The sequence below is a fragment of the Nyctereutes procyonoides genome, unplaced genomic scaffold (genome assembly GCF_905146905.1).
Source record: "Nyctereutes procyonoides isolate TBG_1078 unplaced genomic scaffold, NYPRO_anot_genome, whole genome shotgun sequence".
Taxonomy (NCBI): domain Eukaryota; kingdom Metazoa; phylum Chordata; class Mammalia; order Carnivora; family Canidae; genus Nyctereutes; species Nyctereutes procyonoides.
The window spans coordinates 27611928-27638923 of NW_026575051.1; the positions used below are offsets into that span (position 1 = coordinate 27611928).

The 26996-nt window shown below is 34.5% G+C and overlaps 1 protein-coding gene across 1 annotated transcript in view; it reads right to left on the reverse strand.

Moving 5' to 3' along the window:
* EYS (eyes shut homolog) overlaps positions 1–26996 on the reverse strand; it is a 1553129-nt gene that overhangs the window by 416717 nt on the left and 1109416 nt on the right. The window contains exon 28 of the mRNA XM_055330595.1: positions 8420–8649. Within this exon, the coding sequence (XP_055186570.1) occupies positions 8420–8649 (230 nt within the window). The remainder of the gene's footprint in view (positions 1–8419; positions 8650–26996) is intronic.

A 26996-nucleotide genomic window follows, 5' to 3' on the forward strand; every position in this document is an offset into this window, starting at 1 on the left:
ATAATGAAGCAGCAGAAAGAGAAATTAATGAACCAGTCCCATTTATGATTGCATCAAAACCCATAAGATACCTAGAAATAAACCTAACCAAAGAAGTAAAAGATGCGTACGCTGGAAACTATAGAACACTTATGAAATGTTGGGAAAACTGAACAGCAAAATGCAGAAGAATGAAACTGGACAACTTTCTTACACCATACACAAAATTAAATTCAAAATGGATGAAAAACCTAAATGTGAGACAGGAAATCATCAGAATCCTAGAGGAGAAAACATGCAACAACCTCTTTGACCTTGGCCACAGCAACTTCTTATTAGACATGTCTCCAGAGGCAAGGAAAACAAAAGCAAAAATGAACTATTGGGACCTCCTCAAGATAAAAAGCTTCTGCACAGCAAAGATAACAATCAACAAAATTAAAAGACAACCTCTGGAATGAGAGGGATATTTGTAAATGACACATCCAGATAAAGGGCTAGTATCCAGAATCTATAAAGAACTTATAAAAATCAACACCCAGAAAAAAAAAAATCAACACCCAAAAAACCCCAAATAATTCAGTTAAGAAATGGGCAGAGGACATGAAAAGACATTTTTTCAAGGAAGACAAAATGGCTAAAAGACACATGAAGAAATGCTCAACATCACTCATCATCAGGGAAATACAGATCAAAACTACAATGAGATACCATGTTACACCTGTCAAAATGGCTAAAATTAACAACTCCGGAAACAACAGATATTGGCAAGGATTTGGAGAAAGGGGAAACTTCTGCACTGTTGGTGGGAATGCAAACTGGTGCAGCCACTCTGTTAAACATTATGGAGGTTCCTAAGATGTTAAAAATAGGGGACGCTTGGGTGGTTCAGTTGGTTAAGCTTCTGACTCTTGATTTGAGCTCAGGTCATGAGATCAGGGTCATGAGATCGAACCTGAAGTGACACCTGTGGTGGGCTCTGAGCTCAGCAGGGAGTCTGCTTCTCTTCCTCTCCCTCTGCCCCCCTCCTCCTCTCTGTCTAAAAGTAAATAAATAAATCTTAAAAAAAAGTTAAAAATAGACCTACCCTGTGACCCAGCAATTGCACTATTAGGTATTTATCCTAAGGATCAAAAATGTTGATTTGAAGGGGCACATGCACCCCAATGTTTATTGCAGCACTACTTAGAATAGCCAAATTATGCCAAGAGCCCAGATGTTTATCGATAGGTGAATGCATAAAGAAGATTGGTACATATACAAAATGGAATACTACACAGCCATCAAAAAATAATGAAATATTTCCGTTTGCTTAGTGGGGATGGAATTAGAGTGTACTATGTTAAGCAAAATGAGTCAGTCACAGAAAGACAAATATCTTATGATTTTACTCCTATGTGGATTTAGGAAATAAAACAGATGAACATAGGGGAAAGGAAGGAAAAAAAAAAGAAGATAAAAAACAGAGAAGGAAGCAAACCATAAGAGACTCTTGACTATAGATAACAAAATGATGGTTGCTGGAGGGGGATGGGCTAAATAGGTGATGGGCATTAATGGGGGTAGTTGTTGGGATGAGCACTGGGTACTATATGTAAGTGATGAATCACTATTTTATTCTTGAAACCAATACAACACTATATGTTAACTAATTTGAGTTTAAATTAAAAAAATATCATCTCTGTGGCTCAGTGGTTGAACGTCTGCCTTTGGTTCAGGTCATGATCCTGGGGTTCTGGGATGGAGTCCCTCAGTGGGCTCCCCGCAAGAAGCCTGCTTCTCCCTCTGCCTATGTCTCTGACTCTCTCTGTGTCTTTCATGAATAAATAAATAAAATATTTTTAAAAATTAAAAAAGAACAATGCTTAACACATATTAAGCATCCAGTAAATGTTAGCCATTATTTATTGAATGGATTTCTATAACTGAGAAATGAAAGTAACTTTGACTAATATTATCTGACTTGCAGGGTTAGCAAAATGACTGAAAGAGAAAATGCATGAAATTATTTGGATAAGAGGTTTATATTGTGTCTGCAGGAGGAATGGAAACAAAAATTTCACTAAACTATTCTACAACATAAATAAATAAAAATACCAGGAATTCAAGGATAAAACAGAAAATACGGGAGAGATGACAACAGAGAGGAGAAATATCTGAAAAATTTTTAAGAAAAGGATTAATGTTTGATACTAAGGCACATGTGTGTGTATGTGTGTGTATATGTGTGTGTGTATACATGTATGCTATAAAAGCCTTGTTGTAAATGATTCTATTTTTGTGTGGAAATGAAGAAGCCCGTTGTTTGGGATCTTAGCAGATTTTATTATCTAGTTACTATGTTGGAAGTCTAAGATGACTAAAAGATGACTCCTCTTATCCACCGGCTTTCTGTCCTTCTTAGGGTAAGCATATGGCTGAGAAATTACCAATTTCAAAATATTTCTTGGGACTCTGAAACTTAAGCAAATGACTCAGAACATGGTGACAGTATAAAAGCCCTTCTTCAGTGGTAGTAGTGGTGCTTCAGCCTATTCTTGGATGAGCCTCAATCTGCTTCCTATTTCTTGGTCCTCCAGAGGATCCTGCTGAGTATATTTTCCAAGTTGGTTCCACTTGCTTTGCTCAATTCTGTGAGCACCAGATATCCATCTAATAAACTTCTTTTTCTGTTATATGATCATGAAAATTCCTGAGGGATGACTACAGGTTCTGTGGTAGGCAGAAAAATGACTCCCCAACAAGGTCTACGTCCTAATCCCTATGATCTATGTACATGTTACTTTACAAGGCAAAAGGGCAGTAAGGTTGCAGTTGGGATTAAAATTGCTAATCATCTGATATTAAACTGCAGGGATTATCCCAGATTAACCAAATGGGCTCTGTGTAATGATAAGGGTCATCTGTAGAAAAGGGAGGTGGACACATAGATGTAGTCACATGCTATGAAAAAGTTTAGGTCCACCACTGTTTGCTTTCAAGATAGATGAAGTGGGTCATGAACTGAGGAATGAAGAGGCTGGAAAAGGCAAGGTAACAGATTCTCCCCTGGAACCTCCAGAAAGGAACACAGCCCTGCCAACATCTTGATTTTAACCCACTGAGAATTACTTCAGACTTCTGATCTACAGAACTTTAAAATAATAAACCTGTATTGTTGAAGTCACTTCAACAATGATGATATGATCATTAGTTATGGAAACAATAGAGGTCCTAAGTAGCATGTTGTTGGGGAGGAGGTGATGTTGAACTAAGAAAAAAGGAGGTGGGAAATGCCAGCTGACCTCTGTTACGCTTGTCTTCCTTTCCTTGCATCCCCCACTCCACACCCCATGAGAACAACTACCTGAAAACTAATGACAAAAATGTCTTCTTCATTTCATACCACCTCCAATGACTAACTGCATGTGTTATACATGTTAGGTGTTCATAATGTTTATTTAATTAAATGTGTTGAATTATAGTGGAGTAAAAGAATGCTAATTATGGCAATAAAGAAGACAAATAAAGTAAATGTCATCCTTTTTTCATAGAGGGTATATGCAGTCCCTCCTTATCCTATATGGAAATTTCTGAATTAGTAAAAGTAGAGAGATTGATAGACACCAACTTTTTACATAGTTACAAGCACCAGGATGAGGAGGGAGCTGTCTTCTTCCAAGGGCTGAACACAGAGCTCCTTGCTGAGGAGTGTGCAGCAACTGATAGTGGAGAAGACTTGGGAAGCCCAGAGCCCTTCAGCCCACTCCTGCCTTCAAAAATGAAATCCTCTGTCTTTGATGATAGGTAATCTTGTCTCCTTTGAGTCCCCGTCCTTGAGTTCAATGCCCATTCATTTTCAATTTAGCATCTTACTATTTCAGCAGTTGCTGTTTACTAATAAATATGCAGCAATGATCTAGGACTTGAAAATAAATTTTCAAACCTGAGAATTTTCAGTACTATGTTTGAGAAGGCCAATACCCATTTCTTGGCCCTTTGCTGAATATATAGACCATCAGTTCTTTGCAAGGAGATAAATAATTGTTATAAGAAGCTGACTAATGCTCTGTTTCTGTGCCTTCTTGGCCCTGGAATGTCTGACATTCAGTCACCTGATCTAAAGTTAATAAATAAATTCAAACTTCTCTAGTTTGCCTTTAAAATATATTCCAGTTATGGTAAAAGCAAGGCAGGTGTTAAGACAGTCTTCTTTTTTCTTTCATAACAAGACAAAACATCTACTAAAACCTCTCATTTTTATTTCTAGGTTTGCAATTTACTCAGTACAGTTGACCTTTAAACATATATGGGATACACAGACAGGATATCAAATAAAACAAAAGATTTCTTGGTTTTAATGTATGGCATTTAAATACTTCTTTATTGCACTATTTATAAAACTGTTTTATAGAACACTAAAAAGTATTGGGTTGTTTAAAAATGTTAATCCTATAATTAATAGTCAGAGGCATACGCTTTCCCCCAGCACAAGGCACTGATATTCTAAATCTGTCACTCTGAACTTTACAGTAGGAGACAGCCATCTGCCTGCATGCAGCTATCTAAAACAAAGCAAGAATATAGGCTGTTATGTTTCCCCTGGTGAGATGCAGGATCATTATGATAAAGTAGGCAACGAGGTTTAGCTAATATGAATTAAGATAGCATGTGTTGAGAAAAAAACACACATTAAATCAAACGGATTCTATAAAAATCAACATTATTAGGTGATTGGATAGGGATGATTTGATAAAATAGAACACATTACATAATGCCAAGTAGAAAGGAAATATGTGTCTGGGTGACCCATTACTGAGTCCCATAGCCTTGAAAACCCCTTCTCTGTATTACTGAATTTAGTTGGGTCTAGATTCAGTAAGCCTCAATTTTAATTAAGGTCTATATTTAATTTACACCTCCATTTTGTGGTGAAAAATCAAAGTTGTTAAGATAAAATACTTTAGTATTCTCTCACAAGTTAAGAATATTAACTGGAAGTAAAAAAGTGAGGCTGTGAAGAAAAATCAACTTCCAACATACCTTTATACACAGACACCTGTGCAGTTATATAGTTTTTTCAGAGAATCGTGTTCTTTCATCATTGATATCTAGATTTTTCTGAAATTCAAATCTTGTTTATCTACTGTCTATATTTCAGTTTTGCTGAAATCATTATGGAAATAGGTATGATTCTTTCCGGGTCACTTAATGTACTTTTCAGTTTAATTTTAGGTTGATCGCCATAATTATACTCTCCAGTAAAAATTTAGTAGATCGACATTAACATTTTTGGTTTTCTGATTTTCAAAATTTCATTTTTTAAAGAAAATTCTCTTTCTTCCTGAAATAAAGATATTTTTTAAAGATATTTTTTATATACAGATTAAAGAGTGAGAAAATTCAGAAATTCCATGTCATGCCATCATGTTAAATTTGATTTTCTAACTAGTGTAGCAATAGAGTGTGGTGGTTAAATGTGAAGTCTGGAGTCAGCCAAGATTGCTTCTAATCCTACTCCTACCACATATAAGCTGTGTGACCTTCAGCAAGTAATTTAACAGAGTCTAGGCCTTAGATTTTTTATTTGTGAATGGGGGTAATTTACAGTGACCACTTCAGCTGGGTTATTCTGAGGGTTAAGTGAAACAAGATGCATGAAGCAGTGCAGTGTCTGGTAAATCAGAACTCTTCACAGTGATATTATGCAAATTTTGTTTCTGAAGCTGAATTTCATATAGTTTAGATGTTGAATGTATTCAATAAAGGTCTCATTTAGGATATTGTTTTCACAACTTATCTTTAAATTCTAGGCATTTTAATATTGAGAATATATATATATGTGTGTGTGTGCACACACACACGTATACACACACAAAGGGAGAGAAAGGAGAGATATAAATGGATTAATTGACTGATTGATCTGGGTACTGTTTATCTAAATAAAGATTTTTACCCAGGTAAGTGAAACACTAAAACTGGCATACAATACTGCTTACTGAAATCCACACTTAGAAATTGTGGCATCTGGCCAACATAGATAATTCTATAAAAAGTCTCATTGTGGTACCAGATTCCTGAATCACAGGCCTTAGGCACCAGTCTTCTTCTGTCAGTGTATTGTAAGATGCATACCTTTATGAATTATATTTGGAGCATTAGATTGAAAACATAAACCCACTCTTTGCTTTCTTCATGACTGAAAGAAGAGAGGTACTTAATTCGAAGTGATAAATGATTAAAAATAAATATAATTTTACATTTAGAGCATATGACACTGCATTCTAAAAATTATACTGAAATATTTCCCAAAAAAGGAAGCAAGAACAATAATAAAATCACAGATAATACTATGATAACTGATAATTTAAATAGTTCTATTGCATGAATTTTGTTTAGAGTATCACACAACCGCAGATATTACCGACTTAAGGTTTCTTTAAAAAAAATCTCTAATTGGTAATATTTAGTCACAGTTTCTGATTATTTTGTACTAAGAAATAAATATTCTATAGTGGATTACCTACTTTTTGCAACAAATATCATCCAATTATTAGTTGTTGGTTTTTTTAAAAAAGATTTTATTTATTTATCCATGAGAGACACAGAGAGAGCAGAGAGAGAGGCAGAGACACAAGCAGAGAGAGGGAGAAGCAGGCTCCATGCAGTGACTCAATCCCAGGTCTCCAGGATCAGGCCCTGGGCTGAAGGCGGTGCTAAACCGCTGAGCCACCCAGGCTGCCCCAATTATTAATTTTTAAAATATTGTAAATTCAACAGGAAAAACATTAAAATAAAATATTCTCAAAAACAAATATAGAATAGAGTTTCTGAATTCTTTTCTTGAGGTCAATCTCCTATATTCTGCTAACCTAAATACCAAATACAATGAAACCTCAGCTAAGCCTTATGTTTAATTCCAAATAAACCTGGATTTCTCTCTTTCTGCAGGAAAGTGTAGGTCTGTGCATCTAGCGTTAAAGCTACTCAGTCAGGAGTTGAAGGAGGGAGAACTGGGGATTCAGTAGGAGAGATAAGGATTATGGCTGGAGGGTCCTTTGTAGTCTAAAATGTATGACTAACCAGGAGATATAGCCAATAACTAAGGACTCCTCATTTTGTAACATCAATTTCACTATCATTAGTAAATGTGCATTAAAAAAACATTAAGAATCAAAGAATAGTTTAAGAAAGGTAAGAAGGGTATTTTTCTAAAACTCTACTTAGCATGAAATTAAAAAAAGAAAAATCCCTCTCAGAGTTTTAAATGGCTAAGTGTGGATCTCAAAGAGCTTTACAATCCAAATTATGTCCCTAGAACTCTACTTACAGAATGTAATATAAATGGTCTCCCACTGTAGCAGAACGCAAGTCTATTTTGCAGACATATGAAACATTCACTAAAAAAAAAAATCAAGCAATAATGAAGTGTCTTCAAAAGCATTTTACAGTTAAAAAATAGACTTTAAGGACACATAATATTTATATAATGAGCAGGAAAATAGGCCATATTTACATTTCTGTGCCTTCGACTATATTTACTTGCTTACTTGGCTGAATATTAACACATAGCAGTCATATGAGGGCATTTGTCAAGAAGATCTGAGTAGCATATTACGGATACCTATGAGTTTGCTTCCAGAGGTCCTACATTTTGGTATTAAAAAAAGGAAATATTAAAATAAATAAATAAATAAAAAGGAAATATTTAACACAATCATGAATAAATAATGAAAGTCTCTGCCATCTGAATAATTATCCAATAGTAATCCCCATCCTCACCTACCCCATTTAGAATCAGTGATTAATTTACATAGAAAACAATGTTACTTTTCAGCTCGTAGTGTAGGGACATGCATCATGACCTAATACCTTTGTAATCTGCCCAGAGCATTTCTGGTTCTAATTGCCCAACACTGCTTTAATTAACTGAGAGACTCTTAGGAGGCCATTAGATGTTGACACTAGGGAAATTTTCTTTTGATTCATAAATAGCTTCATTAATACTAAAACCATATTTTTAAACATCAAAAAATAATGTACTCTTCTTACTAAAATAATTTAAATATGTGGATATGCTTATAAAATACAAAAATGTTTTGATTAATAATTAAGCAATAAACATAGTATAAAGTAGAACCTACTTGTTTCTATGGTGACAAAGGATGGACTATACCATAATTTTGTAAGAAACTACATAAGTAACACCATATTTCAATTTTGACTCTTAGGCTGTGTGACAACTAAAAATATATTTTGAATGACAATCCTAATGGAGAAAAAAACAAATCTGAAGTTTGTTTCTACAATACTGAACAAAAGTGTTCCATCAGAATTCATTTTTAAATAAAATTATACAGATGCTTCTTGTTTGTGCTAGCATCTCTCAATGTGTACAATAAGGTTGCAATTCTTTTGTACACTCTGGAGAAGTTTTTAATAATAAATGAAGATCGATTACCTTGTTCACAGAAACGGCCAGTAAAATGTAGTGGGCAGTCACACTGGTATGAGAATATACCACTGGAGAGTAAAACAGGATGGCAAGTTCCTCCATTGTGACACATATCTTCCTGGCACATGGGTGATGCTACAAGAGGGGAGCCAAGGGAGGTCCAAATGGAGTCAACCCCTTCTGTTACACCAGAAGGAGCAACAGAGGACAGTGTAGACAGAGTAGAATCCTGGGATCTAGATTTATAAAAAGAGCAGAAAACACAACATAAGTAAAAGTGGATGAACTTAAACCAAAATAACAGAAACTTTGATTTAAAATAAGATGAAATAAAAATAATAAACATCTGTGGTTTAACTGAGGGCAAATGGAATAACCATGTTTGTTTTTCAGTTGTGGGACTTATAAATGTTAAAAATGTCTAAGCTATAGAACGTGACCCTAGGTGGATCACAGAACTGTAGTCAATCTATGCAGTTCCGAGAAGCTAAATTAATTTCTTCTAAGTAGTAAAAACCTGGATGTATCAACCTCAAAAAGCCTAAGAGTTCTCTTATGTAAAAGAATTAGAATTTGGCTAAACATAGTTCTACTTTGGTATATTAACCCTCATGAACTGAAGATCAAGAAATTAGGCCATGTTATATGTTAGTGATAAAACAGCTTTCACTTGAATTATTCTGAAAATTACCAAAGAAGCACCTTACAAATGCCTGTGATTCTTCATTTTTTCCACAAATTTTCTACCAGCTAATTTTTCTTTAATAATCATACAACAAAAAAACCCCTTTTGAATTAAGATGAAGTTCCTTACTTTTACATTCAAAGCCTCTTGATAATAAATTTCTTTTTTGCTTTCCAGCCTATTTTATTATCATGATTCCTAATAAACACCTTAACTTCTCTCATAGCCAATGAGAGAACTTCCTGAATTTTGGTAGTTTGTTTGAAGTACCTTCTCTGCACTGTTATTCTTCTCTTCTTATTTAAATTTCACCTAAAGTGCCAAATCAAGATCTATATTATTTCCCCCATATAGCCTTCTTCATTGCTCCTGGCTCACCAAGATACAATTGATACTTCTTTCATCTCTAAAATTCCACATGTCTGTACCAGTGCTTGGAATACTTTTTTAAAGATTTTATTTACTTGAGAGAGAGAGAGAGTGAGTGAGTGAGCAAGAGAATGTGAGCAGGGGAGAGAGCAGGGGGAGAAGCAGGCTCCCCGCTGAGCAGGGTGCCCAATGCGGGGCTTAATCCCAGGATTTAAGGATCATGACCTGAGTTGAAGGCAGACACCCGGCCAAAAAGCACCCCAGAATATATTTTTTATGTTATGTAGAGCTACTTCAGCCAGGCTGAACACTGGTCAGTTTTCCTACCTTTCTCCATAAGTAAATTCCTGATTTTGGCAGAATTCCTTATTCATAGGAAACATTCTATAAATATTTGTTGAATTAATGTCTTCAGAGTATTCCTGAGTGTTTCACACTGTTTGGAAGCAGTGCTTTTGGAATTTTCATTTACTATAATTATCCTTTTAATGTAAAAAAATCTTGCTGTGATACAAATAATCAACAAATTAACTATCTGAGAAATTATTATTTTGTACATTATCATAAAGATAAAACCGTAGCAAAAGAAGTCAGTTGAAGATATCCTCTGACTGATATTTAGAGACTTAGTTATTTTTGTGTCTCCTATATATACTCATATCAACTTATTGGAATAAAAAAAAGCTGAAGAAATTGAGATAATTTATGAAAACATTTTACCAAAATAATTTTAATGTGCAGGTCAGTTCTTTTGCAATCCTTCTGCAACCTGAAATTCTTATTTATGGTGTTTATCACAGGTTGTAGCCATATATTTACATATATGATTAAGCTTAACTGTCTTCTCTCTTCTTGAATGCAATCTCCCTGAAAAATGGACAAGTCATCTCTGTCTGCTCTTTTCTTCATTTTATCCCTAACTATAATGCTTATCCCCACCTAGGCTCTCCAAGAAATATTTTATAAACTAATTTAAACATTTTTGTAAACATGCAGTGTACCACAGTACTAACAAAAATAATAGCAAGTGAAAATAATTTTATCTTTGGGGTCAACTTCATAACTCCATTACACAGCTCTTTAGCTTTGTAAATAATATAAATTCTAACACTTTTGATGCAATCTTATAATCAATTTTCTCGGATTTCATTCTATTAGATTAGCATAGTTCTTCCCGTTTGCACTCATAATATAAGTTTGTCCCTTTAAATTAACTTCCATCAAGCACTGCTAATTTGAAGTTCATGGGATTTATTACTCAGTATTTCATATTCTAATTTAATTTTTAGTTTTATTGTTTCTGAATGACTTCACCATTTTGTCTATCTCATACTATGGACTTCATGAACTGCAGTCAATCATCTCTTTCAGGAATAAATTAGACTGAATTAAATGTCACTACTTCTTTCTCCCATAGTAGCTGCTAAGGGAGCCTATGTCTCACCTGTAAAAGTCAATATGTTGCACATTTCAGCTGCGAACTAATTTTATAAAAATAATAATTATTAATTGATCCATCAATTAAAACATCAGGGTCATAAATCAAATTTTGAAAACAGCATTAATATGATATACTCTGTTATTAAGGTCAAATTTTGTATCTGATATATTAAATATTAATAGTCCTTGACTTTCAGTATTTTTCTTTTCTTAAATTATAAATTATGTCATTACCTATTTTATTGACTTTTTAAAGATTATTTATTTATTTGAGAGAGAGAGAGAGGGAAAGAGAGAGAGAGCACACACACAAGCAGGGGGGAGGGGCAGAGGGAGAAGCAGACTCCCCACTGAGCAGGAAGCTTTATGTGGGGCTCCATCCCAGGACCCCAGGGATCATGAACTGAGCCAAAGATATCTGTCTTTGTTTAACTGACAGAGCCATTCAGGTGCTCTATTACTTACCTATTTTAAAATTAAAATAAGTTTTACTCAATTTTTTTTATATATTTAAAAAGAAACCATTTCTTCTGATAACATTTTAACTTAATTTTACATAAAAGATTAAAAATATCAAGTAAATGTGGACATTTATTAAACTCAATTAGATGATGGTCATATTGATATGATTAGTAATTTTAAAAAGGAGCATTAAAGCTGTAATTAGTTTAGTTATAAAAATTTATGAATATGGGAGCTTAGAAATAAATAAAAATTCAGGTTTTTTAAATTAACAATATTTTAAAACTTCATTGCCTTTCTTATGTAAATACTGATTTACTATCTGTCTAAAATAGTAAGTGTAAAAATTCTGTTTGATTATCTCTTGGGTATCTTTGGACAAAGGTATAGTGATGAAACCAGTCATTGCTAAAACAAGTAGTAATCTCTAATCTCTAATGACCTTTTTCTGAATGAATTAATGATTGAATAATATGCTAATTTTACTCAAAATCAAGCCTGACCCTTAGAGAAAGGCACCTTGATATAACAGTGATTGCAGATCACATTGTGGGAGCTCTAGGTGGAAAAAGAAAGGAGTACACTCTACTTGTCTCATTCCTGCCATTCTCCCATTTCCAGAAAGGTCTACAGAATTATTTGCATGCCAAGCAGAAAGCAGTTCATATTGCTTTAGCCTGAGGGATTTTGCTTGTCAGCTGACTTTATCGCTGCTCAACAGACATTTGTCTAGTTTCCATTTCTTAGAAGAAGGAATGGACTCACAAATGTGAACCCTGGAAGCCCTGCTTTGTAAGCAGAAAAACATAACTTTTAGATTATGATGAATTATTAAAAGGAAAGAAACTCAGCTGGAGGAATCTTAAGTTTGTGGCTCTTAACTGTATGCAGGGGGAAGCAAAGCTTCAAAAATTGTAATTAGATTTTTTAAAGCAGTAAAATAAATATAATGTAGGCAATAAAAGACAAAAACATACTTGATGTAGAAATAATATGTATAAAAATTGAGAATAGTAGTATAAACATACATATTACATTCTACTTCATCTTTTCACCTATCTGAATATGCTAATCTTCTCTTTACTTTTTCACCTAAAAATAATTCCTAGCAGGCTGCCCTATCAGTAGGTATAGTTCTTCATTTTCCTTTTAAAAGTTGTAGTGTTATATTGTTTGGTTAAACATCATTGATTCTATCAGTTTGGAATTAATATATTTAAGCTGTTTCAAGTTTCTTCCTTATTATCTGGGTCATACATTCTTTTTAATAGCTATATTGAGATATAGTTTACAAACACAGAGTATACCCATTTAAAGTGCAAGATCCAATAAATTTTAGTAGATCTAGTTAGAGAGGTGCAACCGTCACCATTTATTAGCAGTCACTCCCACCACCTACCCTCAGCCTACATTCTTTATACATTTGCCTGTTTTGGACTTTTCATATAAATGGAATCATACTACATGATCTTTATGACTGGCTTTTCCACTTACCATAATGTTTTCAGGGTATACTATTGCTTCTGCATGTAATAAAACTTCATTGCTTTTTATCACTGATATGGATATACCACATTCTTTTATTCATTAGCTAATAGACACTTGAGCATGTTTAAATTTTGGTCTCTTTGAATAATGCAACTATGAACATTCATGTTGAAGCTTTTTTCTGGATGTATGTTTTCAATTTTCTTGGATATATACCTAGGGGTAGAATTGTTGGATCATATATTTTATGTTTAACATTCTGAGCAACAGTTTAACTATTTTCCAAAGAGGCTGTACCATTTTACAATCCTGCTAGTAAAATATTAGAGTTCCAATTTCTCCACATCCTTGTTGGATCATACATTATTAAAAGTGTTATGTATTTTTAATTTTTTTGTGGATTTTGACAAATTTCCCTCAACATAATTGTTATAGTTCATGTAGTAGCAACTTATATTTATGCCAATAGTTTTATTACTTAATTTTAAATCTTTAATACTTACATAAAACCAATAACTTATGTTATTTCAATTTACATTTCTTTATTTATAAGTATGGTAAGTAGAATAATGATTCCCCCCAAATATATCCACATTCTAATCATTGAAAACTATAAATGTGTATGTTATAATATTGCAGATGGAATTAGGATGCTAACTGGCTGGTTTTGTTTTAATTTTTAAATATTTATTTATTTATTTATTTGAGAGAGAGAGAGAAACGGGGGGGGGGGGCAGAAAGAGAGACACACACAGAGAGAGAGAGAGAGAGATAGAGAGTCCCAAGCAGATTCCAAATTGATTGTGGCCACACAGGGCCTGATCTTAAAATCCTGAAATTAATGAAATTATGACCTGAGCTGAAACCAAGAGTTGGTGTTTTAACTGACTGTGCCACCCAGGTGCCCCTAATTGGCTGGTTTTAGTAGAGATATTATCCTAGATGCATCCAGTTGGGCCCAATGTAATCACAAGTGGTCCTTAAAAGTATAAGTTGGTGGCAGAAGAAGAGTCAGGTCAAAATGATGTGATGTGAAAAAGACTCAACTGACTATTGATGGTTTTGAAGATGAAACAGGGTCACCAGCCAAGGGGTGGACAGCCTCTAAAAGCTGGAGTCTCTACTCGAGTCTCCAGAAAAAATACAGTCCTCCAACACCTTGATTTTAGCCCAGTGACACTAATATCAAAATTTCTGACTTCCATAACTGTAAGAAAATAAATTTGTATTTTTTAATCCACTCAGTGTGTCATGATTTGTTACTATAATACAACTATTTTCATAGCGTTATTTTCCATTTATCTTGGCAAGTGTGAACTATCTGTTCATATCCTTTTAACATTTCATTAGTTATGTAGATGTTTTTCTGGATATTTAAGTTCTTTGTATATTGAAGAAACTGGCTTTTTTTCATATGTAGTAATAATTTTTACAATTTTATGTTTTGAATTTGTTTTAGCATATTATGCTAAATAAATGAAGTTGTATTTAAAAGAAAAATGATTAAACCTTTCTTTTATAGTTACTAGAGTTGTGTGACTATTTACATGCTTAAAATATATTCCCTATTTGTAGATTTTATTAAAACTTTACATGTTCAAAAGACTGCCATCTATGGAAAGATACACAACTGTACTATTTCTGTGGAGTTTCTTAGTGTTCAGGCCTTCAGTTCCCAGGCAGGATAACTGACAACACCTAGTCATATTTTAGCAGTGGTGGCTAAACAGGAATAAACCCAGTGAAGAATGTAATTTCTCCTTTAACTCTCAAAATCATGAGAACATGATGATATCAAATAGAACTTTAAACATACCAAAAAATGGCTTCAAAACTTTATTTAAGAGATACTGGGTGGCTCAATCGGTTAAACATCTGACCCTTGATTTCAGCTCAAGTCATGATCTCAGGGTTGTAAGGTTAAGCCCCTTGTCGGGTCTGAGTTGGGCGTGGAGCCTGCTTCAGATTCTCTCTCTCTCTCTCTTCAACTCTCTCACTCCTTTTTTTAAAAAAAAAAACTTATTTAAATTGTCAGCCTTGTCTAATAGCTCTAAAATTCATATTGTCTTTAGTTTGATCTAATAATTTCAAAAATAATTTATCACAGCAAATTCTTCCTGAGAGCAAAACACAGAAAAAAGTGTTTACTATTTAAAATGTATTTAACATAATTATATTGAAAGAGGAAATATGTAAAATTACTGTTAGTACAATATAAAATTCTCATTTACTGTTCAAGATAAAAATAAATATCAAAACAAAAAATTATACAGGAATCAATCTGAAAACAATAATCCCAAGTTTAACTCTTCTTTTTTTAGTATGTTATTCAATAAAATGAGAATCATATCCTAATAACAAATGCAATAATATTTAACATTTTAAAACACAAGTGAATTAATTCAGTATTGACATAATAGTGGGATTTTAAAAGATCATGTTTTCACATTGTCACAATTTTTCTCACTAAAGGAATACATTTTCATTCTTACAATTTTTTTTTAGCTGTTCCATATTCATTGATAAGGTTCTTTAGATCACAGCATTCTCATGTAATGGATGTTCACAGCATTGCTGTGTGTTAGGAAGGATTTGTACTCCAGGGCATTCCAGTTTTGAAGAGCTGTACTCTCATTGATAGATTCTGATTCTCCTTTCCCATGTCAGCCCTAGTGGAGGTTGTTCCTGATTACAGAGAACACATAAGCTGTCCTGATCTTCCACTCGAGAGCCCGATGCTGGATGGGAATTAAATTATGCTTTAGGCCAATATGCCAAATCAGTAACTATCAGAAACCCTGGATTTCTTGCCTTTTCTTCCTTTCCTCATCTGGAATTCTAAACCTCTATCCCTCTTTTTAAAAACTCATAAAATATCTTCTGTCAGTTCTACTATGATCATGTTTTGTCAATATCTCTGACTTTAGTTTGTTTTTCTTTAATCCATCCTTCTCACCATTCTTGTTCTTAGTATATTACCCTCATGCCAAAATTATTCCAATTAAAATATATATTATTCTGTGATTTGGTTCCATCTTATTTTTCAGTTTTATCTGCCTCCAGTGCCTTAATATATGTTCAGTATATGTTCTAACTACATCTTAGTGTATTTTTTTTTCAGTATTTCATGCTGCATGCCTTTCATATGCTAGGTTTCCCTAAAGTGCACTTTTACCTTAAAATATCCCTTTCTTCCTGTAAGACACAAAATAACTTAAGTTCTAAACTTACTGTCTCTAAATTTCTTTTTTTTTTTTGTCTCTAAATTTCTTTTGGGATTCCCCTAGACATAATTAATTGTATCAATATTATACATATATCTAAAGAAATAATAACAAATAACTCTAATGCTACAAAAGGACACAAAGTGAAAGTACTTATTCATATCCTCCTCCAACCCAATACTACTTCATTCATAAGAGGCAATCACTGTATGTTCCATTTTGTACAAATATATATCTAGATTATATGGATATATAATTTAATTTTCTTTATCAGGTTTTAAACAAGTGAATTTGAATTAGAAAGGAAAATGCTAGCTTCTATAATAGATATACCTTGAAATCTCAGTAGCTTAGCAACACAGAAGCTTACTTCTTGTTCATATAAAGTTCAATCACCGTAGGTGGAAAGGAAAATTGTTTCCTGTAGTCATTCAGTGACTTTCAGAGTCTCAGGTGACGTCTTCACCGTTCTCACCATGTGGTTTCTGAGGTTACCTTGTGTGTCCACATGCACATATCTGAATAACTAACAAGGTAAGAAATGGAGGAAAGATGGAGCATGGAAAATCTTACTCCATTCCATTTCATTGGCCAAAACTTAGTCACGTGGCCAAATTCATTGCAAAAACGGATGGGACGTAATTTAGCATTGTACTGAGGAAGGTAGGAAAATTAATTTGGTGAATCCAGCCAGCCTCTGCCATAGATATCATGCTATAAATACTATAATTTAATGGAACTAAAGCAAAAGGGAATTTGCATGCTTTTCCCCTCACAAAATATCTTGGGGATAGTTTATGGTCATTACATGTAAATAAAGCTCAGAAATTTTAATAAGGTAAGTTCTTAGCATAAATATATTACAAAGGGCAGCCCTGGTGGCTCAGCGGTTTAGCGCCACCTTTAGCCCAGGGTGTGATCCTGGAGACCCGGTATCGAGTCCCATGTCAGGCTCCCTGCATGGAGCCGGCTTCTCCCTCTGTCTTTGCCTCTCTCTCCCTCTCTCACTCTCTGTGTCTCTCATGAATAAATAAATAAAATCTTTAAAACATATATAAATGTATCACAAAGTATTTAATCATTCACCTACTGTTATAAATTTATTCATATATTTTCAATATAATTTTTCAAATTATAAGTATGACAGCAAATTCACTGTATAAATATCTATGAATATATCTGAAGAGTAAATACCTAGAGGTAAAACTCATTGGGTGAAATAAGTATGCCAAATTTGTATTTTATTTTTTTCTTATAATTTTAAAAAGATATTTTTTAATTAATTAATTAATTAATTAATTAATTAATTTATTTATTTATTATAGAGAGACAGAGCACAAACAGGAGGAAGGGCAGAGGGAGAATCAGACTCCCTGCTGAGCAGAGAGCCTGACATGGGGCTCAATTCCAGGACCTTGAGATCATGACCTGAGCCAAAAGCAGACGCTTAACAAATTGAGCTACCCAGGCACCTCCTAAATTTATATTTTACTATACAGTCCATAAAAGACTGTAGAAAAGTAAGCTCCTCAGATTGTTTTTGGTTACTAATTTCTCTAATGCCCCACCAAAATTGAATATCATATTCATTTAGTTGGTTATGTATCTTATGAATAAACATTATAAAAATTATAACCTCACTGTTTTATATCTATTTTGAATTATAATTTTATTTATTTATTTTTTAAAAAATTTATTTATTTATTTATTTATGATAGACAGAAAGAGAGAGAGAGAGAGAGAGAGAGGCAGAGACACAGGAGGAGGGAGAAGCAGGCTCTATGTGGGGAGCCTGACATGGGACTCGATCCCGGGATCCAGGATCACGCCCTGGGCCAAAGGCAGGCGCTAAACTGCTGAGCCACCCAAGGATCCCCCGAATTATAATTTTAAATTTAGCATTTGTCATTTATACTTTATCTATGTTAAATCACTAGAATATATACTTTTCTCACCTTTTCAATTGGGTTATTTTTTTTACTTTAATTTTTAGGAGATAATTATATATGACAGATTTTGTCCTACTTTATGTCTTTTCAAATAAGACATCCTCTTTTTTTCTGAGCATTTTGCATGTTTTCCATTTTCCTTCTTCTATTGTTCCTGTTGAAAATTAATTCATTACATGCAATTACCCTTCTAATGTAGGAAACTTGTCTTCCTTGGATACCTTTAAAAAGTTCATCATCAGGGATTATTCTCATTGTTTTGGTATTTTAATAATTAAAAACTTTTTCTCTACTTTAGCCTGTATTTTATGTCTGTCTTATAGTTGGAATGTTTTTTTCAGCTGCTACATTACTCAAAATGGAAGTCATCATTTTTTTCTTTAATCTTCCAGAAACTTCTCAAAATACATGCCTATTAAAAGAACACTTTATTTTTTCAAAACTAATATATATGAATGTAGCATGTGAATGTGTATGTGTGTATATATCTTTGTTTTTATAGCTTTCCATACATTATAAATGGGAATGGACTTAGATATGGGTGTACAGCTTGCAAGTTTTAGAAAGTGCTTAATATTATTTTGTATATATAATATATATAATATATATATAGAATACTTAATTGTTATTCTATGATTATCTCTCTTTTTAGGACTTAAAACCTTAAAGCAACTTCATTTATTTACTTACTTAGGTAATCAGTACTTCAATAGTTCTGACATATAGTAATTGCTAAGGATGTATTTTTCAACTTTATAAATTTTCTAAACCATAGATATATTTTGAGGTGTGTCATACAAAGAAACAAATCATTTTAAAATATGAAATCGAATGGATACTTAGGGAAATTAAACTCTATATCATGGATCCTTAAAGAAATCTACTAATTCACAATCTAATCCTTATATTATTTAGATTTTTGAGATCAAATTAAATTTAAAATGATATAAAAACAGCATTTTTGAAATTTTTGGTTACATTTAGATTTAGAAATCATTGAAGTTTGAGTACCTTTCTGCTATGGATAATAAGAAATATATAAATATGGAACATATTTAATAAGTGTTTTATGTCAAATATAAACATTTATTATTATAATAATTACTTTTCATTTATGGAGAGATACTACTCTGGAATACTTCCAAATTAGCATGAAAACTTCCAGGAAAGAAGACTATTCCAAAATATTAGCCAGGATTAAAAATGTATGATTACTTATTACCTGGAAAGTGTATCCAAATTAGAGACAGACAAATTAACAATCAAGGTGTCATGATTAAAATCACATACCTAGCTCTAGTCATAAGAACTTGTGCACTGGCAAAAATAAATGCAAATCTGTTTTCCTGTCTTACAAGAAGAGAGGAACTTTCTGATGTTCATACGAGCTCCAGAGTATTTCACAGAAATGATTCTTTTAAGGAACCTAGATCCAGACATTACCAGCCAGAATTTGAAAAACAAAAATGGTTCAAGAGAAAGGACATGTCAATCAATCTAGAATTCATTGCACATCATTCATTCCTTTATTTATTCAACTTAAAAGGACTTATGGAGGGCTGCCTGGATGACTCAGTTGGTTAAGCATCCAACTCTTGAGTTTGGTTCAAGTCTTGATCTCAAGGTTGTTAGATCGAGCCCTGCATCAGGTTCTGTGCTGGTTTGTAGAGCCTGCTTAAGAATCTCTCTTGGGATCCCTGGGTGGCGCAGCGGTTTGGCGCCTGCCTTTGGCCCAGGGCGCGATCCTGGAGACCCGGGATCGAATCCCACGTCGGGCTCCCGGTGCATGGAGCCTGCTTCTTCCTCTGTCTATGTCTCTACCTCTCTCTCTCTCTCTGTGTGACTATCATAAATAAATTTAAAAAAAAAAGAATCTCTCTCTCCTCTCCCTTTGCCCCTCTCCTTTGCTTGTACTCTTTTTCTCAAAAAAACAAAACTAAACTAAAATAAAAGGACTTAAGGATTTCTCTCCATGCACCAAAACTCACTAATCAAGACAATATTCTGAGCAGTAGAACCTAGGCCCTCCTATTTATGAGTTTCTGTTTTGTGGGTTGAGAAAAAAAAATAGGCAATTGCAAGACTGCATAATGCACGGAGTGCCAACTGTAAACTGAGCACTATTCTAAATGTTTCAAATGTACTAACATAATTTAATTCTCACAATATTATAAAACCATGACTATTTTTATTTTCCTAAACTTACAGATGAGAAAATAGAGGTATACATTTGATAAACTTGCTCAATGTCATAAGGCAAATATATGGTGTAAATCAATTTGAACCCATATAGTTTGAACCCTGAATTAAAGCTTTTCAGAATTTTTATATTCCTGGCAGGGGACTAGAGGGGATGTATATACCAAAGACAGAATTGCGGATAGATGCTAGGATAAGAGAATAGAGCAAAAATTATATAGAAGACTTCTTCAAGAGGTTTATGGCTGAGTCTTAAAAGACCAGAAGAAGCTGGCTAGAGAAGAAAGGTGGACAGATAAGTGTATGATGTGGGGAGGGGAGGACCCTGTCAAAAGATGTTGCGTGTCCAAAGATTCAAAAGAAAGAGAGAACATATGAGGGGAATTGGAAATGGTTTGGCATGGAGAAGGCTATAGTGTGTGTGTGTGTGTGTGTGTGTGTGTGTGTGTGTGTGTACATACCAACAGGTGAGTCTTGGGAGACAGGCTGAGGCTGGATCATGGGAAGATTTGGTGACCATATTTAAAGGCAATGTGGAGACATGTAGGTTTTAAGCAGGAAATCAATAATCCTGCTTATAGGTAGAATTACCAATTCTACCATTCTGATTTTCATACAAAGAATAGCTTGTGAGGGAGAAGTAGCTGGAAGTAATTCAAATATTACAGGAACAAAAATAATCAGATTGGAGCCTGAACTAAGAGAATGTTATTGGGGATATAGAGAAGTGAAAGCATTTGAGAGAAATTTGTTGTTGAGAGTTTAGTTATTCTATTATATTGCTGTCTTGGCATCCATTTTGAGGTCAAGCAGCCCATGAGGTCTCTGAACTGACATTAGCCCTTCCCATGAGTGCATACCCTGGATTATAGCTGGTAGAGTCAAAAGTAAACGTAAGTTCTTAATATGATTTCTCAACTGCGTTTGTGAAAAGCAGTCTCCCCCACCTCCCAATGACTTCCTGTGTGCCACTTGAATAAGATCCCCATGGCACTTACCAAAATCCTGTTCCTTTTGGTTTGAACTGACTAATCTGGCTTTGACTCAGGAACCCCAAAGCACCCACCACAAACCCTAATACAGATATTTTCTCTAGGTCCTCTCTCTCTCTCTTCTTCTGCCTACTCCCTGCCTTGACTTCCTGTGTAGCTCCTCAAGGCATGCTGTGTACTTCCTCCAGGACCTATAAATAATAAACTTGTCTATTTCAACTCCATTGTGGTCTTTTGTTGAATCACAGATCACCATTTAACATGTGGCGCTCTACTAACAAATGTTAATTTAACAAAGTCACATTTGATTTTCAAAAGGACTTTGTGATAATTTTCATACATGAGGTGTACATTAGTCAGGGCCTGTCAGAAAACGATGCAAACTCAGAAAGAGTATCAACTGAGTTTAATGAAGAGACTATTTTCAAGTTGGAAAAGCTTAAGAGAATCAACAAGTGACTGAGAAGTGTCTCGAGATAGAATCTGTTACTGTCTTTGAACCTGAATGGGCAAGCAAATGAAGTACGTTCTGCATTGTGGACAAAGATGTAAGTATAGAAGAAGGGCCACTTGATAAGATATGTGATCTTGGAGAAAGGAATACAGCCACCCCAAATTTATATCCAGCTGCGATAATAGAGAATAAATAATGTGATCTCTTCTTCTTTCTATTCCTTCAATGTCCTGCCCTCTCTCTGGCCAAGCACAGCTGAAAGAAGCGAAAGGGCTGTGGGTAATTGCAACCCATACATGTCAGCCTTCCAGAGTACCAAGAAGGGTGGAAAAAGAAGGAGAGTAGATCTGGAAGTGAAGCAGAGAATAGGTAGTGTAGGGAGAAAGGTAAAAAAGCATAAGTGAATCTCATATTTTGGAGCCATGCAGGAGATCAAGGCAGGGTTTAGGCAGATAGAGAGTGAGAGAGACAGACAGACTAACAGACAGGAGGACCTAGAACAAATGCCTTCACTCTCACTGATATCACTGGGTGATATCAAAGATATACATTCCATGCTGGGCACAAATTACCTCAATCTTGATCTAATGCAATGGTATCTTACATAAATTCCTAGTAGTACTTATCTCGTTTCTCCAGAACTGATTTTTTTTTTTTTTTTTTTTTTACTTAAAAAATACTTCTTTGGCAATTTGGGAGAAGAAACTTGAGCACAAGAACTTGTATCACCACAATGCATGAGAAGTCAGTAAAATACATATTTTACAAATAAATGGTGATCAATTTCATTACATTCTTGCTCAGCTGGGTCACAAAACACAACCCTTGATATCCTCATTCACTGGTAGACAGCTAGCAGAACTGCAGGCAGTGCAGCCAAGGGGATATAATCATTTCTCTAAAGAGAAACCATTATAGTATTATATAAGGGGAATGTTTTAAGAGGTTTATTTTAACATACTAGGCCTAATACAATAAAGCCACAAATAGCTGATAGAAAAAATGCTCATTTCAAAATTCAAAAGATTAAAGAAAGATATTAGACACAATACTTTTACTTTTAAAACATGACAGGTTACATTAAAAGGTAGTCATTGGTTTCCCATTACTGTGAAGAACCTGATAAATTAGTTTGGGAATCTTAAAGTAGGCACACAAAAAATTAAACTCGAATCCAAGTGTAAAATCATTACTTAACGTTCTATTGTATTACAGAGAATAAGCTCAGACACTCAGCACTCTATATCAATTTCCATTTAAATTCTAAGGAAGATCCAAATAGAGTTCTTTCTTTCATTAATTTTAGAAATGTTTTCTATACTATTTTTTCTTTATATAAACCTTGGAATAGAAAAGAATGTTAAGTTAGTTTGTAGACCAATCTTTTTCAAAAATACAGTAGGCGACCTCTAAGAAAATAAAAAACTAGATCAAAAGGTGGTGAAGCATTAGATACTCACGGATATTAAAGCAGTACTGTCTATCCCATGTTGTTCTTAAACATTCAATATTATTTTAGTGAAGCAATGGATTTAACCTTGTCTGATATGGACATCTATTAATGGCTTGTCTGCGGGAAGTTAGGCAATTGGCTTTAATCGGCAATATCCTTAAGACAATAGAGAGAGTCTATGCACCATCACTTCTTATGCATTCAAATGTGATGCCTAAAAAGATTTATAATCTTTCAGCTTATCTCAGGAAAGGTAGATATGTTTAATCACTTTTTCAGTGGCTCAACTCCACAATCTTTATGAATTTTAACATCATATTTCAGAGAATTACCAGGACTACTTAAGGTAAGAATAAATGGGCCTTCAAGAATTATTGTATAGCAGTGGTTAATAACCAATAATACACCAGGGTTGCATCTGACATCTAGACAGACAATCTTATTTAACTGAGTGTGTTAAAATATCTCAGGAATGCCGAGGAGGATTCACTCTGAAGGAGAACAATGTGGCACCAACCCTGAGGCACAATGCAAGAAAAATTATAGAGAAATTTATCATAGTTGTTACTTCTTTTCTTGTCAAAAAGCTTTGGTGAAGTGGGTCAGAGTGAAAGCCAAATAAAGTAAGTCAGGACAAGGTTGAAATGGAAAAATGTGCTATGACAATACATAGAAGAAAGAAATGAAGACCATATCAAGAACTTAAGAAGGCTTCCCAGAGAGGTCAATTGATCTAAATTCTGAAGTACGGAGAAGAGATTTCCAAACAGCAAAGGTTATCCCATGCTAAAGAAACAGCACGTAGAAAAGTGTGAAATATTTCCACTATTGGTATAGTTGGAAAATTTTACGATTATAGAGAATGGATGTGGAAGTCAATATAAACTGTTATGGGATTAGAGTTGGAATATTTTTAAGTGCTAGTTTTTCAACAAATGATTTAACAGGTGTTGATAAGTCCCAATTTCTCTGTAGAGCTTCAGATTAAAGCCTTACATGCAGGTCTGCAACTCCTTGTGGATATCTTACAGGTACCTGGGCTCCTCCCCTCTCTTTCTCCCAAACCTCTTCTTTCTAGCTCTCCCATAGGGCCCAAAGTCAAATTAGAAACTTGACCATAATCCTTCTCAAACCCTTTTCCTCAGACCACACACATATGCCATACCAGGATCTATTCAATTCATCAGTATGTACCTCTAAACTAAGTCCTCTTTTTACTATCAACACTTCTTGCCTAGGTGACTGCAAAAACAATCCATTAGGCTTCCTTGTCTTCAGTCTTGATCCTGTCAATTTATTCACCACAATGCAATGAGAGTAATCATGTTAAAATGTGAACCGATCACATTACTCCCCTTAGCACATTCAGAGGCTCCCTGTTGCTCTCAGTACCAACTTTAATGTGATTACCACAGCTTTCAAAGCCATTGGCAAACTGGTTCTGCCTCCTGAGGAATCTCTCAGTTTTCAATTTGTTCTCTTGTGCTTTGTTCTACTTTCCCAGTTTATACTTCAATTCTTAACTTAGAATATGGTTCTTCTGGAAAATCTTGCCTGACACTCAAGTCCATTTTAGACATATGTCTCATAAATTTATCCCCCTATACCTCATCAGAAGTCTAAGCTCATTATACAGTAAGAGCTTATTTATTTGTATACTTCCCTCACCTCAGAATGTAAATTGTAAGCTCAGGGATTTTATAAATTTCTTCCCTCCTCAATGTATCCCAGCGTTTTGAATAGTGATGACGTTCAGTGTTTGTGAAACAGGTGAACAAATGTGCAGGGTCTTGATCAGAAAGACCATTACATATTACGTTGGGAAGCCTGGACTTTATTCTGTAAGTCAATGCCTTTAACTATACATCAAGAAGTACTGAAATCCATAAGGCAAAGGGGTTTCCAAGAATATCAATATTCCTCAAAATCAATGAATGTATCATTTAAATAGTTTAATTAATAATTAATAATTATGTGGCTTAAGATAAAACACAATATTTCAATGAAATTTTCTTAGCACTCTGCTACTGGAATAAGGCAGATTATCTGTATTTGTTTACTCTTCTCAGCCTTTAATTGCACATTGCAGAAATTCTTAAGAAACTATGTTGTAGGTTTCAGCAGATTTTATGCTAAGTGAAATGATATCCTTACATATAAATGTTAAGGGCTTGAAAGTCACATTTTCTTTATAAATAATAAGTAGACATTATATTCTACACATTGGCTTTCTTATGAGAGCAGCTAGCAAAGTCTTGTCTTATTTATTGTATTGTGATATGATAGGGTTTTACGCCACTGCTGATGCCACAACCATCACTACAGATAATTTCACAGTCTTAAGTATTTCCTTAGGATTTCTGACCACTATGGTCTGCACTGAATGATCCCTCACATGACACCATGTATCCCAGAGGGACCACTGCAAAAGAGCTCAGAACCATCTGGGCTTCTTCCCAGTCTAAATGGAGTGGACATGAATGCAACTTGTAAATTCAGGGGAGTAATCCCAAGGGGATGAACTTTACCCAACAGGAGTAAAAGGCAGAGAAGGGGTCAGTGAGTACATTCATGTCTCTCCCCCAAAGACTGTTGTTATTATGTTCTGTATGAGTCATTTGTAAGACATCTCACATGGCTGAGCTGTGACTATTCTATATTTTGGTCCCATTCCCATTAATCCTCATTCTTCTCTGCTTCATTTCCCCTTTCCTCTCCTTCTGTATACTATACTCAATGTAAACCTTTAATTCAGACTCTGTTCTCTAGGGAATCTGGTACAAGAAAGCCAGATTTTAGAAATTAGTGACTTACCACAGTTTTCTCCCAGGAGGCCACTGTGCCTGTTTTCTCATTATTTAAAAAATATTATACTAAGCCATTATTTACAAAGTTTTATGACATTTCACAGGTGTTAGTTTGGAAAACAGTCTTTGATATCTGTATAGTTAAAATGTAGCAATACAGCAAAAAAGGCACATACTCTGTTCAGTCTCTATCACTATACCAGACACTCCAGTTTGCTCTTCTAGAGTCACTCTCCAGCTTGCTCTACTATGGTTTATGTACAGGAAACTGCCCCATCTGACTACATCGATGGGGCTTCTATGCTTTCTGGTTTTTTATTTCTTTGGCCCAACAGGAAACCCTAGCCGGTGTTTGGAGGGAAGCAGGAGGTTAGGGTAATATTTATCCCTAGCAGAGGTCATGTCAAGCTGGCTGAACCCTTTGATTGAAGTCACTGCTCCCACATATCTTCCCCTTCCCTGTCCCTTTGGGCCCAGGGGTAGTAACAGCTTGTCAGTTCTTGCCTGGGGTTTCTATACTGTCTCTATGGTTCCACAACACTCCACTAACCCCTGAATTATTGCCACCTAGTAAATAAAGCCTGCTTGAATTGTTGTAATGTGTTGTGCTATTGTAACTATTTAGATCCTGACTGAAACATCTGTCAATACACTGCCTTTGAAGAAGTGACCTTGCAGAACTGATTGGAGATATGAGAATGTATGAAAATATATATAGGGAGTAAAAAGAAACAGAGCTGGAGACTGTTAGATTTAAGGGGAAGCTAATGTAAATGATGACTTGACCAAGACAGAAAACAAAGAATAAAAAAGCTAGAGTAAAACTTGGAGACGATTACATGGAAAATCAAGCAGAAAGTATTTAGGAAGATAAAGGAATGTGAAATGTTATGGAGAGATGGGAGGAACTGAGGTTTGAAACACATCCACTTATTTTTAGTATTTAAGCCATCACTGTTGACCATGATGACAGCAACTTCAATAGAGGTGGCTGAAGCAAAAACCAGCCAGTCATGGACTATATTGTGAGTAGGAGGTGTAGAAGTTAAGAGAAAAAGTGA